At 41.3% G+C, this 15,827-nt stretch overlaps 1 protein-coding gene across 2 annotated transcripts in view; it reads right to left on the bottom strand.

Annotated features, from left to right (window-relative positions):
- GON4L (gon-4 like) overlaps positions 1-15,827 on the bottom strand; it is a 3,426,849-nt gene that overhangs the window by 2,150,897 nt on the left and 1,260,125 nt on the right. For both annotated transcript variants that reach the window (XM_044080158.1, XM_044080159.1), the window contains one exon: positions 4,159-4,257. In XM_044080158.1, the coding sequence (XP_043936093.1) occupies positions 4,159-4,257 (99 nt within the window). The remainder of the gene's footprint in view (positions 1-4,158; positions 4,258-15,827) is intronic.

Raw genomic sequence — 15,827 nt, 5'->3', positions numbered from 1 at the left:
TTTGGACTTAGTAAAGGCCTTAATGGAAAAGGAAGATGAGGGTCTAAAGACACCATGGGTGGAAGTGGACCTGTCCACATTAGGAGGCTCAACGCTCACAGTGGCTTCGGTGGTTGTAGTCTGGGTATGGGCCGAGGTACCTGCGGTCTCGGTTACAGAAGACACCGCCAAAGAAGTGTCCTCGGTAGTCAGGGACTGCATAGGCGTCTCGCTGAGAACCGGACCACGTGTAGCTGGTTTTGGTGTGGTGTCGGTGGGGACCGCGGACCTCGCGTGTCGGTCCTTGTCCTTGCGTTTTTTGGACAAAACGGTAGTCGGAGTCTCCGACGACATTTTATAATCAAAGGCTTTACCAAAAAAGTGTTGGGCGAACTCCACCAGACGCTTAATATTGCGTTTATTGAAAGTAGCGCAAAAGCGACAGCCCGAGACGTCGTGGTCTGGGCCTAAACAAGGTATGCAGAGGGAATGGAAATCCTTATGCGGTATTTGCTTCCCACAAAAAATACAATTGTTAACTTTTTCTGACATCGGTCTGAGGCAAGAAAAGTTTCCCCAACGGGGTACTTAGCTTTAATGAAGACTTCGGTTTCCAATTTTTCGTAAATTCAGGAGCTGGCCGACCGGCACTTGCGAACTGCTTCTACTTCGGGCACCGCGCGGCAAAAAAGACTGAAGAAAATGGTGTCGGCTGTGTCTTATATACCCCTGCCTCACTGACGTCAGGAAAGAAAGCGACAGCAACCGACGCCGGACCTAGACTGTGGAATTCGGTCGACCGAGGACCCGCCTGACGGCAGAAAACCCATCTGTGATTACTGCAGCTGTATGCACGATGAACATCAGGTAACCAGTACATCCAGAAGACAGAAGGTCTGGGGGGAAGGAAGGAGTGAATACTGCAATAATAAAGAGAAGGACATCTACCATTATGGTAGGATTTTACACAACTGTTATTATCCCCTTCCATTTCAATGTTGCAGTACTCATAACATTAGGGAGCGTGCCAAAGCTCAGGAAGAAACTTGGGAGGAGGAAAGACCAGCAAAGCCCTCTAGGAAGCCATGAAGGATGGCCTCAGCAAACCCAACTTTAACTCTAGAGATTCCATCCAACTTCCAGTGCTTGGTAAATGTATGCAAAGAAGTCCGGGTAGCTGCCTCAAGAATAGAGCTAGTATCCAAACCCTTGAAAAAAGCACTAGAAGAAGCCACAGCCCTAGTAGAATGAACCTTAACAGAATAAGGAAGGCTCTTACCATGAAAGAATAACTAAAAGAAATAGCTTTTGAAATCCAAGATGAAACAGTTTGCTTGGATATAGCTAATCAGGACCAAGGATGAAAGGAAACAAAGAGCTGATCAGATTTCCTAACAGTGTTAATCTTGTCCAGATAAGATCAGAGTTGTCTATGCACATCCATTATGTACAGCACCTTCTCACTGACAGATTGTAGAGAAGAGAAGTGGACAAAATAAATAGACTGATTAAGGGACAACTCATTCGCCACCTTGGGAATAAGACAAGGATTAGTAAAGCAAGGACACCCCGCCCTTAGGAACCACCAAAAAAAGGAGGACAAGCAATAAGGGCTTGAAGCTCAGACACCCATCTGGCAGAAGTAAGGGCTAACAAAAGTACAGTCTTCCAAGAGCAATGATGTAAGGAAGCTGAAGCTGTAAGCTCAAAAGAAGCCAGAGTCAATTTTTCCAAAACAAAATTAATTTCTCAGGCAGAAAGAACAGGCCTCCTGGGAGGTCTAATATGAAGGACAACTTTTAGGAATTGTTTGGCCTCAAATCTAGAGAATACAGGAGGAGATAAAGACAGACAAACAGAGACAGCTGATAAGTGGGCTTTAACAGAAGAATAGCCCAACCCAGCACTGAACAATTCACACAGATAAGAGAGAACCAAAGGAACGTCCACAGAAAGTGGGTCCAGTTATGAGAAAGACACCAAACAGAAAACCTCTCCCATTTGGATAAGTAGGATTTCCTAGCATTGGGTTTCCTGCCCTCCTGCAAGACACAAAGCACGTCCTCAAAAAAAAAAAAATGTGTCTATGTGGAATCAAAATTCTATCACCCACAGTGTCAGTTGAAAAGTGGACAGGTGTGGATGGATGACAGATTCCTTTGTCTTGTGTGAGCAGATTCACCCTCTGAGGTAACTTGTGATGACTGCCCTTGGCTAAATGCTTAAAGTCGGATCCCCACTGTTCTCCAACCTGGTTGCGGCAGTGCAATCCAATGATAAAGCCGGGCAAACCTCGGGAATTCACTTGCCTCAGGAGAGCTGTACGATGGAGCCTGAACAGTAGAAGATTCCAGCCTAGGCTTCTTGGCCTTCTTTCTTTACTGACAGCTGACCCTCGGAGTGGGAAGTTCCTCCATCGTGTCTTTCCCAAGAAGCTTAAGATGCTGGTTTTCAAGACAAAGCACCAAAAAAGAGAGTCTGCTATAAGGGTTTTAGGTACAAAGGCCTGACAGCTGAAACAGGACATATGGTCGTGCGAGGCACCTAGACAAAACAGACACTGGTCGTGGTGGCCTTTATGGAGAATCTAAATCTCCCACACTGGCATTTACCATTCTTGGATGACATGAAACACCACAAACAACAAGAAAAAAAAAATAGTAAAAAAGAACCCTAGCAGAGCACTTACCTGCAACGAATTGGTGAACCAGCAATGGAATGGGCATTCAAACAGATGATCAAGCGATGGCATGCAGACTGGTGGCAGAGAAGTTCTGAGGATGGTACGTCTGGACATCACCTTTAAGCCCTACACTACGGAAAGGTGCAGAAATGAAACATATGGCATACTTTAAAGCAAACTAAAAACTTTGGTATACTGGCCGTATGTCGGGCCTCTCTTGGCAGGGGATCCCTAATGTTATGAATATTGCAACAATGAAATGGAAGGACATCATCCTTTAACCCTGATGCAGCAGATGTCAGTAAACGTCAGTGACCTAATGGACCCAGTAAATGCGGGTGCTCATAAATCTACCAAACAGTCGATAAGTCAAACTTACTGCTAAAACTGTTTCAAAGATAAAAAATTAGTGATTACTCACACATCTGCATAGTATAGTTGCAGTCTACCTCTAATGGGATCACTGCCAAAGTTACTTGGAAAAAAATCTTGGCAAGAAATTCAAGAAGGCATTGCCTCATATTAAAACTGAAATCTAAAAAGGCTTCACTCTACATCTATGTTATGACAACATAGTTCAGTACTTATGGTGACAACATGAGAACAAATTCACTTTCTCTAAAGACTTACTTGTAAAAACGTCTAACCACCACAATCTTTAAGTTTCATATCACTTAACCAAAACTCCAGCCTAGAAGTATGAAAATAGGTGCTTCTCTGTCATGGGTCTTTACCATGTTTAAAGGGTAATCATTTGAAATGCCAGGACCCACAAGACAGAGTCCTGAAACACAAAGAATGAATGGCCAAAAGCTCAGACTTGTACATAGCAAGTCCAAGAAGCCATTTCTTAGAATATTCCTTGTTCTCCGAGGTATGGAGCGCTCACACTTGCTATATACAACTTTGAGAAGTGTTTGGGGATTGCCCCCTGCAAAAGGATGTTTTAAACAGAAAAGAGATTTTCGAGATTCTTTTTTTTCCAGCACTTTGAGTGCCAACATTTCCACAGGGAGCCATTTAAAGTCTTATTTCACTAACTGCATAAATAAATTGGTTTGTAAGTAATACCCATGCCACCCGACCTGTCAGCACATATACCGTGCCACCCCCCCCCCCACACATTATTTTTAACTGTGCAGTATTCCCTTTATATTATCCCAAACATTCAAAAGACATATGCTCTATCTAGGGTAGACTATGGAATATCTAAGTGCACCCATCAAACCCATTCACCTTTCAGTAAAGTAGCCTCATTCCACAGATGACAAGAAGAATGTCACGTGCTGAATCACTGCAACAGGATCAAACTTAAAAGTACTTTGAAACACTGTCACATTTTAAACAAAAAAATTACATTACTTATCAAATACTACATGTCAGCATTACCATAGGTCAGAAGACTTGTCTTTGTGTCATCCCTTTCTGTGATTTAAGCCTCCTTATATAATTTCTGACTCAAAGAAAATGCAGTAATTTGATTAACAAAAAAGTACCTCTTCTGCAGTTTCATCTTCTTCATCTTCCTCAGGCTGATACTCCTCATCAGATGAATCTTCTTCTTCTTCTAAAGGCATATCAACAAATTGTGGAGGCTGAAATGAGAAGACACAAACACTCAAGAACCCTTCAAAGGTAAAGACTAAAATATGTACTACGGTATAATTAGAACTGGTAACACTTCAGCTGCAGCTGAAAATGTTTGCAATGAACTTGGGAGAGGGGAGCAAGCATCAGGGTCTACTGGAGAGGAGCAAAAATGCATATAATCAAGTGATTTAGGCAAAGTAAAGAAATTTAAAAGCTAACAGACTTGTAAAAGAAGCCACAGAAATAAGGGTCAAAACAGATTACTATCAATGACTGAAAGGCACGGACCTACAACTGGGGAAATTCAGGGGAAACAAGGAAAGCTTTAAGCAGAGTAAATTTGGGAAGAATAAAAAAGGAATGTGACAAAGAAAACTTGAGGCCAACAGCTGGCTTTCTAGCTGTAATCACAATTATCCAAGTTTAGGAACAAATCCAAGCTGGAAAACAAAACAACATGTGAAGAATAAGTCAAAGCATATCCCCAAACCTTCTGAAAATTTAACTTCACAGAGTAAGTGGGAGGGCTACTCACACACACACACACACTTTCACTGCATGAGCTCAGCAACACACCCAACCAAAACACTTACATGGCCTATAGCAAAGCAAGCAGCAAACAATAAAATTGTGCTATTGAATATAAATGCAGACTGCAAACGCTACAGGTCTGCCCTTCAAACACATTAACTGAATTAATGATAAATGGTTACTGGCAAGGACAAACAATGTGGCTGAATGTGGTTTACAGATGTAGGAAGAATATAGAAGGATTATATAAATGGTCACACAAACACACAATGATAAATGCAAATATTACTACAACCACAGAGATTAAAGATCATAGTTAAGTAGTATGAAACACAGAGTAAATCTTTTTTTACAGTATGAATCCCAAAGAACTTTTATGGGTGGGGGTTGTCATAATGGTTAAGGTTTTACCTACAGACATAAGATACAGGGTCTGTGATTCACAACTTTGGTCACTGAATGGTTATTGACTAGGCACAGAACAGTCTGCAAACTGATTGCCTAATACTTACCTATGAAAATTAAAAAAGGACAGTATGACTGAAAGGGATACATGGCTTCCTACAAGAGTACAGTCGTCAGGAAAGCAGAGTTCCTGTGTATCCTGTAACAGTATGCTCATCTTTATAGGAAACTTCCCCATACTTCTGAAACAAGTATGCTTGTCACAGTTTTCAAAATCTAATCTCTGAAGTTCTTGTACAAATGTAGATTTAAAACAAAGACAGCATGGTGGCAATGTATAAGCCGACATGATTTGGTAAGCATGCATAGTGAAATGGTCAGCATGGGATGTACAGAGCTGGAGCTACTAATGAGTGTTTGCAAAAATATAAAAGATGCAAGATATTTTCTATGTTGGGGATGGTATTTGCAAACAGTGGGTGTTAGTAAAAAAAATGACAACATTGTGGGTAATAGTAAGGAACTTGGATATAAATGCTTTTTTGGTAAAGCAGTTATGAACATTAACTATAGTTTATAGCTACATCAATTCCTTAAAAGCTCAATGACCTACAGGTGAACAAATGATTCCTTCCTATACAAGACGTGAAAGCACACAATACTGTTGCTGATGATTGCCATCTAACACACACGGTTTTGTAGATTAATACTGCTTTGTAATATTCTGAAAATATTATGTGCATTATTTGCATAGATTCTGCAATATCACAGAATGGCGCTGTGCTGCATCAGAAAGATCTCGAACAGGAAAGGAACAATTCTACCCAATATCTCAGATCCAACTTACAAACTTACAAAAATAACCCTTTGACTATAATAGTAATTTTAGCCAAATAAAATATATATTTTTGTAATTCACATCATTTACACAATGCTGTAAACAGAACTGTGCTTTCAGTAAAGGGTTTTGGATAAAAGCTTTCTTGAAGCAAGTGGTATCCTAGCTTAGAGAACCTCAGAAAACACGGGGATTAACTACTGCTTCGGATTAAGTGAGTTAAAACCATCAGATAACCCTCAAGAATCAAAATAATGTTGCTGGTCAGTTCTTACTATGTGACCAAAGAGTAAGTAATTCTGCTCACTACCTTGCAGTAGGGTTGCCACCTTTTCATATGCCCAAAATGCCCAAAGTGGAACATTTCTCAACAAAACAAAAATTCTACAGAACAAACCACTCCAGCAAATAAAGCAAAACATTCACTTTCATAACGTTACTAAAACATACAATCTGTCGTCTAGAACATTAAAAATTAGTGCTTGTTTGCATCGTAGCACATTAAGATATATGACGTTGTTCTTCTTCTTTCGGCTTTTCCCGGTTAGGGGTCGCCACAGCGGAACTCCGGTCTGCTAATGATTGGCAGTAGATTTTTATGCTGCCGAAGTGCCAGCTCGGCACCCAACCTTCAACGAAGGCATGTCCATTCACGCATGTCTTTCAAACACCACTCGAATATGGGGAGGACATGCAGACTCCACACAGAAGGCGCTCCAGCCAAGAATCGAATGAGAGAACCTCTTGCTGTGAGGCGACAACACTACCGCTGCACCACCGCGGCTTACATTGATATGCAAGAATTTAGCTGTCCCTTTTTTTAATTTTTAATTAATTTATTTTTTCCCTAGAAAAAATATTCTAATTTTCATTCAAATGTTGCAAAATCGTTTACACTGTGTATCAGACATTAAGATATCCGATACACAGTGTAAACGACTTTGCAGCATTTGAATGAAAATTAGAATATTTTTTCTAGGGAAAAAATTAATTAATTAAAAAATTAAAAAAAAAAAGGGACAGCTAAATTCTTGCATGTCTTCTCACAGGACACAACTTCCAAATCAGGACAAAGCGGAACAGGAAGTAACCCTACCTAACAATCAACTTAATGATGGCAGTACTCCTATTTAACATACAGCAACTTAGACAATTTGAGGTATAAGGCACATCCAAGTCAGCAGAGAAATATGGCATGCACAACAATTTGAACAAACCAGGGCAGCAAGTACTCAATTACAATGCACACCCTAGCATATTCTGCTAGCACATTAAGGAGAAACACCTCATGTCAACGTTTTTCTTTTCACCGAATTCCTTACAGTAAATTAGTAAAGCCTTCATGCAAAACTGCTTTCACTGTTGAAATAATGCTAACAGCAGGCAATGTGCAACTGAATAACAAACCCTCTGGATGTCTTCTGGGATACGAGGGGATTCCTGATCTCTAGGGCTCAAATGGGCTCAATTCCACTAGGAACTAGCTTAACAGTCTGCAAGCAGACGACAGGAAAAAAAGGTAAGGAGCACACATGGTCTACCCAGGTTCAATAGTCTTTGATCCTGTTCTGTGCATAAGACTTGTAATCTTTGATCCTGTTCTGTGCATAAGACTTGTAAATAAGCTAAGCAAATCATGTGCCAAGAAAAGTGTGCTGGGTTCCAGACAAAAGTACAATTCTATTAAGAATTTACCATAATTGCTACTCAAGTATGCCCACCAGTTTAGAAGTAATAACTTCTTAATACTTCTATCACATATACACAGCCTTGCACCCTTCCATCTCCTATCAGGATAAACACCTTCCCCCAATATGGAAGCCAGCAAGTCAGTTGTATAAAACCAATGCACACCCAATGTTATCTTTATTTCTTTCCTGTCTTGGTTTCCACTAATGGTGATATGAGACCACAGCACAAAAATGTCCATCCCGCAGATACTCAGAAAGGGCCTAATAAGCTGCCTCTCTGGTCATTATGTTAAACTGGGGAGGAATGGTGCCTTGTTTAGGTTGAAAGCAGGTGATGGGATGGGCAAGGATGGACAAACTTGAAAAGCTACAATTATGATAAATTCCAAACACAGCTGTACTATATTCATCATACTATCCACTGTGGCAGTAGTGATAATTTCCTGGGAAGATTTCCAAACCTTATAAACCTTGGGGAAGTTAAACCTGTGAAGGAATGCACAGCAGAAGCCCCTGTAAAATGGCTGTGGGAACTCCACTTTTGCATTGGAGGAGAAAAACACGTTGTAATTTTTTGAAAAAGTGTGAACTAATGACCATGCAACTACTTCCAAAATGCAGTGTGCTGAACTCTCTTAGTGTTAGCTACAGTGCCATTACTAAAATATGACCTCACTTGCCCTGGGACAATTCTGCCTTGCAATGAAAACAAAAGGAGATTTATTATTTATTTTACGTTTGTTAACTGGGGGTGTCTGACTGAGCTGAAAAGGCCCTTTTTCAGCAGAGGCCCGGGGAGAAAAGCTCCACAAAGAAAAATTACAGATACATTTAGATATTAAGACATGATCAGTATACACACAAATTACAATGGACATGTTTTTACAGTGGTATGCAGCACATCAACAGTTACAGCGGAGAGAACAAACAAGAAAATATAAATTTAAAAATAAAGGTAATTAATAGATTTGTGGTGTACAGCTGAAATATTTAACATAGGTAGAATACATACATAGTACACAGGTACAGTGCATACATTGTACATTAGCCAGTGTTTGTGAGTAAGAGGGAAAACTATTATCAAGTACTCTAGGTTTAGTATGTGTACCCTACCCGCTTTCACTAGCCTGGGGAGCAGTCATGGCACTGTTCAACTTTGCTTGAGATGTTGCCTGATGAGGTTTTTAAAGAAGGCCTTGGACGATGTGTTTTGTATGCCAGTGGGGAGAGAGCTCCATTTTTTAGCCAATGAACTACTATATAGTGCGTCTCCAACGCTATTGTAGCTGTTGGTGACTTCTAGTAGTAGTTTGCTTGATGATCTAAGAGGCCTTTTGGCTGAGTGATGTTGTACTAGGTTTTTGAAGGCAGGACACTTACTGGGGAGTTAACAGATAGAATGACAGAGACAGAGCTGATTATAGGTTAGGAGGTTGGGCAGTTCAAGCCAGTGGAGCTGTCTCAAAGCAGTACAGTGATGATTTCTATACAAGAAATTTGCAGCAAAGCGAGCACTTCGGTTATAGCAGGCTTCCATTTTGCTTAGTTCAGTTTTGTTGAGATTAGTCCGAATGGGAGATGCATAGAGTAGGGTGGATAGAAGTTGGGAGCAAGCAATGGCTGATCTTGTGTTGTTGGTAAAAAATGGTTTGATACGGTAGAGTGATCCCAGTCTGGCATGTACTTTAACAGTTAAGTTAAGATGACTATAAAATTTTAGGTGGGAGTCTATGGTTATTCCCAATAGCTTAGCCTGTGCCACTGGAGCGACTGGAGTACCATTTGTGGAGTAGATAGTGAATTGAATGTTATCAGTGTTTTTGTTAGAACTGGTTATAATCATAAGATGAGTTTTCTATGGATTGAGGATAAGTTGGGCTTTGGTAAGGTAGTTTTGAACGTCAGAGAATGCTAGCTGAGTTGTTTGCAGGAGGGCGGGAATATTTTGTGCAGTACAGATTAAGGTAGTATAACCTGCATACTGAATGATAGATTCATGCTGTGTGGCAGTATGGAGGTCATTTGTGAAGATTGTGAATAGTAGTGGTCCTAAGGTAAAAACCCTGTGGGACTCCTATAGTTATGGGCAGTTGAGGAGAGAGAGACTTTTCCCATTTCACAGCTTGGTGCCTGTCAGTTAAGTAGCTCTGGAACCAGGTAAGAGTGGAATTTGACAGGTGATACTGGTTTAGTTTGTTTAGCAGGATTTGGTGTGAGACTGAGTCAAATGCTTTGGACATATCCAAAAAAAGAGTTGACACCTGCAGGCCTTTGTTTTTGAGATGGTTTACTGTGCCTGTGAAGCAGATGAGGGCTGTAGTGGTACTATGGGCAGGTCTAAAACCATGTTGAGTAGGTGACAGGATGTTGCTGTCTAGGAGATATTTTAGCACCTGGGTATGGATGCATTTTTATAGGATTCTGGCCAGGGGGGAGAGTATAGCAATAGGTATGTAGTTATTAAGTTCAATGGAGGTCCCACCTTTACGTATGGGTGTAACATAGGATATTTTCCAGAGTTTGGGCACATAGTCTTCAACAATTGGACTGTTTATGAGAGTGGAGACTGGGATGGCAATAGCATCTGCTGTGAGTTTCAAGAAATAGCTGGGGCATAGGTCAGCTGCTGTTGATGAGGTTTTTAGTTTGGAAAGCATGCTTTTGATTGAAGTGGTGGAAACTGTTTTGAGGGTAAAGCTTGTATTAGTGTTATTTGTGTTGGGGGAGCTGTCCTGTGATACTAAGGATAAAATTGAGATCACAAAGTGGGAGTTGAATTGTGTTTCAATGGGAACTTTAGTGTCAGGGGTGGTTAGTTTGGGGGTAGCCTTTTGGGTGGGTTTTAGTAGCTGGTTTACATTTTTCCAAAATGTTTGTGGGTTGTGTTGGTATTTAGTCTGTAATGTCGTCTAGTAGGATTTTTTTGTCCAGCCTAATGTATTTTTTTGCACGGTTGCACAGTTCTTGGTACTTAGTTAGGCTTTGTGTTTCTTTGTTTTTTTGATAGTAAAGCCAGGCAGTGCCTCTGGACTTGAGGATTTATTTGGTTTCTTTACTGAGCCAGGGGCTTGTAGAGGTTTGAATCTTGATTTTGTGCAATGGAGAGACGGTGTCTTGGTGTTGTAGAAATGTTTTGCTGAAATATGCTACAACTTGGTCAAGTGGGAGAGTTTTTAGGAGGGTCCAGTCACAGTTACAGAGTAAAGTATTGAGGACCTCAAGAGAGAATTTTTTTTGTGTTTCTAGAGGATTTATAGTTAGTGGTTTTGCATATGCTTGTTCTTCTATGTATACAATATATTTTGTTGTGGTAACTTAAGGTGTCTGAGAGACTGCCTGCGTGGGGGTACAATGTGGGATTGTTAGTTAGGACCCAGTCAAGGATGGATTCCCTTTTAGATTTTTTTATCACATCTAGTTGGAATTTTGACTAGCTGCTGGTAGCCATTGAGATTTATTAGATTACTGGTGGTTCTGATATACAGGTGAACCAATCCAGGTTGAACTTCCCCACAATAAGGGTTTCTTTATTACCAGGTGGAATATAGATCACAACTGTGGTGATGACCTTTTCACGGTGAAGTGTGAGATAAGTATGTCCCAATTATTGGGGGAGGGATAGGAGTTTGGTATTTGACGTAAAGTTAAGTTGGACTTGTACAGTAAGGCAGTTCCACCCCCTTTACGAAGTGGGTTGTCTTGTCTAATGATATTGTAGCCGGTAGGGAGAGCGCCCGAGTTAGTTATGTTTTTATTTAGCCACGTTTCTGTTATCTGAGGAGTAGTGTGCTATTGTGGCCTGGAGTTCAGGTATTTTATTTTTAATACTTCTAATATTAATATTCAGTATTAAAAGATGGTTGGTTTTGCTGCTGCTGTTGATTTGCCCAGGGATGAAGATAGTGTGGGGGTGTATTATGTTCTGACAATTATGTTGGTGCAGTTTGTGTTGGAGAGGATGGATTTGGGCCTGGGTTGGGGTGGATGTCCCCACTTATGGTGAGCATGGTGTTAAAATGGTGATACAGATGTTGGAGTTTGGTGATGAGTGTGATAAAGTATTGTGTTTTTTTGGAGTAGGAATGAGAGCACGTGTGTTTAGATCTGAATTGGTCTGTTATGTAGTTCTTGAACAATTGTGGGCAGATATTATAATGTGCAGTGTCTGCATATGAGAGTGTATAATATAGTGTGATGCAATGAGCTACCTATTTTTAGATAAATACAAAACCTGTACTATAACAATTTTCAGAACAGTTAACACAACTCTACAAAAAAAAAAAAAAAAAAAAAAAAAAAAAAAAGGTCAGCCATTAAATCAATCCTACATCCTGGCCAAAAATTCAACCCTTACCCCTCTTTCAATAGCTAACCAGTAAAAACTGCAACAGAATTCAACTCTTATTTCATTGATAGCATAGCATCCCTAACCAAAGCTTCCCCAATCCCATCCCTGCCCAAAAGCCACATATCACCACATTCACTTTCACCTTCAAACCTAAGCCAATATCCTATATAAAAACTACTCAAACCACGCTTTACTTCAGTTGATGACCTTCCAAGTACAGTACAGTTGTGTACATTTACTATAAATGTAGACGTTCAAGTGTATTCACTGTTGCAGTCATTACATTTGGGTAATCTCCTGGCAGGTTGCCTTCAGTCGGCCTGAATTCTAAAGTCTTGGGTACTGCGTCAGTTGCTGTCTTCTCTTCCATGACATCAGGTCATCAGGGGTATAAAACATGCAGCCGACGCCATTTTCTATATACACATGCATCAATATAAACTTTACCTTCATCTACAAGCAAATACACCACATAGGATGTAGAAGATAGAGAAGGAAAGATAAACTTCAGAATGACAGGGGGATGGCGGGTGGGTAACCTGGACTGCAACAGTGAATACACTCGAACATCTATATTTATGGTAAGTGTACACAACTGTACTATGTTCTTCGTGTTTCACTGTTGCAGTCATTACATTTGGGTAGAATCCCAAAGCTATGGTTGGGAGGCTGGAGCTAAACAGCATTAGGTGCGGCTATAAGGCCCTGCAGCACTGCAGTGGCAAAGCCTGCCCTGGACTTAGAGTAGAGAGGCAAATGGTAATGCTTTGTAAAGGTGTGAACAGAACTCCAAGTAGCAGCCTCTAGAATGTCTTTGGTTGGTACTCCTCTGAGAAAGGCTGCTGAAGTAGCTGCAGCTCTGGTGGAATGAGACCTAATGCCCTTGGGCACAAGTTTACCATGGTGTAAGTAGCAGAAACGGATGCAGTGGCTTATCCACTTTGAAATTGTCTGCTTTGAAATAGCATTCCTTCTGATCCTGCAGCATATGACACTAGTAATTGCTCAGTTTTTCTTAGAGCTTTTGTCCTGCTCAAGTAGAATCTTAGCTGTCTGTGTACGTCCAAGGAATGCAGAATTCTCTCCCCCTTGTTCTGCGGATTTAGATAAAAAGTTGGCAGATGAACTGTTGGTTAAGGGCCACACTGGAAACCACCTCAGGCATAAAAGTAGGATTTGTCCTCAGAGACACCCTTGTCTGGGTAAAATATGATAAAAGGCTCTACAGCCATGACAGCCTGTAGCTCTGAAACTCTTCTTGGTGAAGTAATTGCTAGTAGCAGAGCTGTTTTCCATAAGAACTTCAGATCAGCCGTAGCAGCTGATTCAAATGGAGGCAGGGTGAGCTTTTCCAATACATAATTGACGTCCCATGCAGGTAATGGTGATCTTCTAGGAGGCCTTAAATTTTTGGCTCCTCCAAGATACTGCTTTAGTAAAGGATGAGAAAAGATTGGTGGCTCTGTATTGAAATGAGCCGAAATGGCAGAGGCATGGATTTTGATTGATGAGAAAGATAGGCCTTTGTCAAGCATCTCAGTTAAGTATTGTAATATCTGAGGATTATTTGGTTCTGCTGTATCAGTTCCTTGTGCTTGATTCCAAGCACAGAATCTCTTCCATTTGTCAGCATAAGATTTTCTAGTACTAGGCCTTCTGGCTTCCAAAATGACATCCATCACAGCTTTACTGAGAGGTGTCATTTGTATGACTACATGAGTAGCCATGCTGCCAGGTTCAGAGTCTGTAGTTGATTGTGCAGGATCCGATTGTTTTGCTGGGACAGTAGTTGTGGTCTTTGAGGCAAGGTCCAAGCTGTGTATTGGGTACCAGTATTGACGTGGCCAGTCCGGGGCAATTAATATCATCTTTGGCTTCTCTTGTCTGACTTTTAGGAAGACCTTGGGTAGAAGAGGCAGGGGAGGAAAGGTGTAAACTGTTTTTCCAACTTAAGGACAGGGCGTCCACTTTCCATGCTTGTCTGTGATAAGTGCTTGTGCAGAATCTTTTCAATTGATAATTTTGAGGAGAGGCAAATAGATCTATGTCTGGCCTCCCCCATTTCTCTGTTATCATGCTGAAGACTTGTGGATTTAGTTTCCACTCGTGAGGATCCATAGGGTTTCTGCTTAAATCGTCTGCCAGAGTGTTTTGTTTTCCTGGCAGGAATTGAGCTTGAAGATGTATTTGGCAGGTCAAAGCTGTGTCCCACAATGCCATGGTAATCTGCAAAGGGGGTAGGAATGTGTGCCCCCTTGCTTGTTTACATACCACATCACTGTGGTGTTCGTCTTTATCAGTAGTTGTCCTGGATGAAGCAAGTCCTTGAAGGCTGTTAGGGCATTTTGAACAGCTAGCATCTCTTTCTGGTTGATATGTAGATGCATTTGTTTTTGGTGTCCATAAGCCCTGAATGCATCTTCCTGCCATGTGGGCCCTCCAGGCATAATCTGATGTGTCTGTTGTTAAGGTTTGGCTGGCAGAGGGTAGAATGAAGGGCAGCCCCATGTTTTGGTAACATGCCTTTGCCCACCATAGAAACTCCTGTTGCAGGCAGGGAATGAGAGGAATCATTGTTTCCAGACTGTGTGAATGCTGACTCCATAAACATTTTAGGTACCATTGAAGTTTCCTCATGTGCAGTCTTGCAGATGGAATTAGTTGGATGCAGGATGCCATGAAGCCCAGAGCCTGCAGAATTTGCCTTGCAGAAGACTGGGTTTTTGTTACCATCAGTTTGAAGTAAGCAGTCAGTTGCCTTTGCTTTTCTGGTGTGAGGTAAGCCATCTGGGCAGTTGTAACCAAGCTTGCACCCAGGAATGTTATCTTTTGAGAGGATACCAGTTATGATTTATTTTTGTTTATTGTGTACCCTACGCATGTTAGAAGCCTTTTCACAAATGCCAGGTTTCAAAGATGAGTGTCCTTGTTCTCTGCTTGAATGAGACAGTCGTCCAAGTAAGGATATATTTGTATACTTCTTTGTCTGCAAAATGCAATTACTGGTGCCAGGCACTTTGTAAAGACCCTGGGCGCAGTAGATAAGCCAAAGGGCAGTGCAGAGAATTGGTAATGCATTAAGCCAACCTTAAATCTGAGGTATCTTCTGCACGATTGTCTTATCAGGACATGGAGGTATGCCTCTTTTGGGTCTAAAGTCACCAGCCAAGCATTCTTGCCCAGCATGGGCAGAAGCTACTGCAAAGTCAGCATTTTGAACTTTGGAATGTCCAGGTTGTGTGTTCAAAATCGATAAATCCAGTATTGGTCGCCAGGCCTTGTTCTTTCTGGGTACCAAGAACAGTCTTGAGTAAAACCCTTGTCCTTTTTCCTGTTCTGGTACTGTCTGAATGGCCCCAATATCCATGAGGGACGTAACCTGTTTCTGTGCCTCTGCCCATTGATTTGTTGGCAGATCTGGCCAACCATTTGCCATTGGCAGAGTGTGGAAATGGAATCTGTATCCCTGTGATACGATGTTTAGTACCCACTTGTCCTGGGTTATTAACTGCCAATTTTGAGTAAAAAGTGCTAATTTTCCCCCTATGGGTGCTGCCAAAAGATAAGTGCTTGGGGTAGGCAGAGGGAAGTCATTGGGATTGCTTTCTGTAGGTTTGCGCTTTATCTCCTCCAGATTTGGAAGTGGAAGCGCCCCATTGTTTTGACCTGTATGAATCTTGCACCTGGTATCTGGAACCTTTAGGGCATCTGGATTTGCCCCTTTGAGCTCTGTCTGACACAGGAAAGGACCAATTTTCTTGT

The sequence above is a fragment of the Protopterus annectens genome, chromosome 8.part0 (genome assembly GCF_019279795.1).
Source record: "Protopterus annectens isolate FY-2018-M chromosome 8.part0, PAN1.0, whole genome shotgun sequence".
Lineage (NCBI taxonomy): Eukaryota > Metazoa > Chordata > Ceratodontiformes > Protopteridae > Protopterus > Protopterus annectens.
The sequence above is the reverse complement of the archived record's forward strand: the minus strand, read 5'-3'. Positions and strand labels throughout refer to the sequence as shown.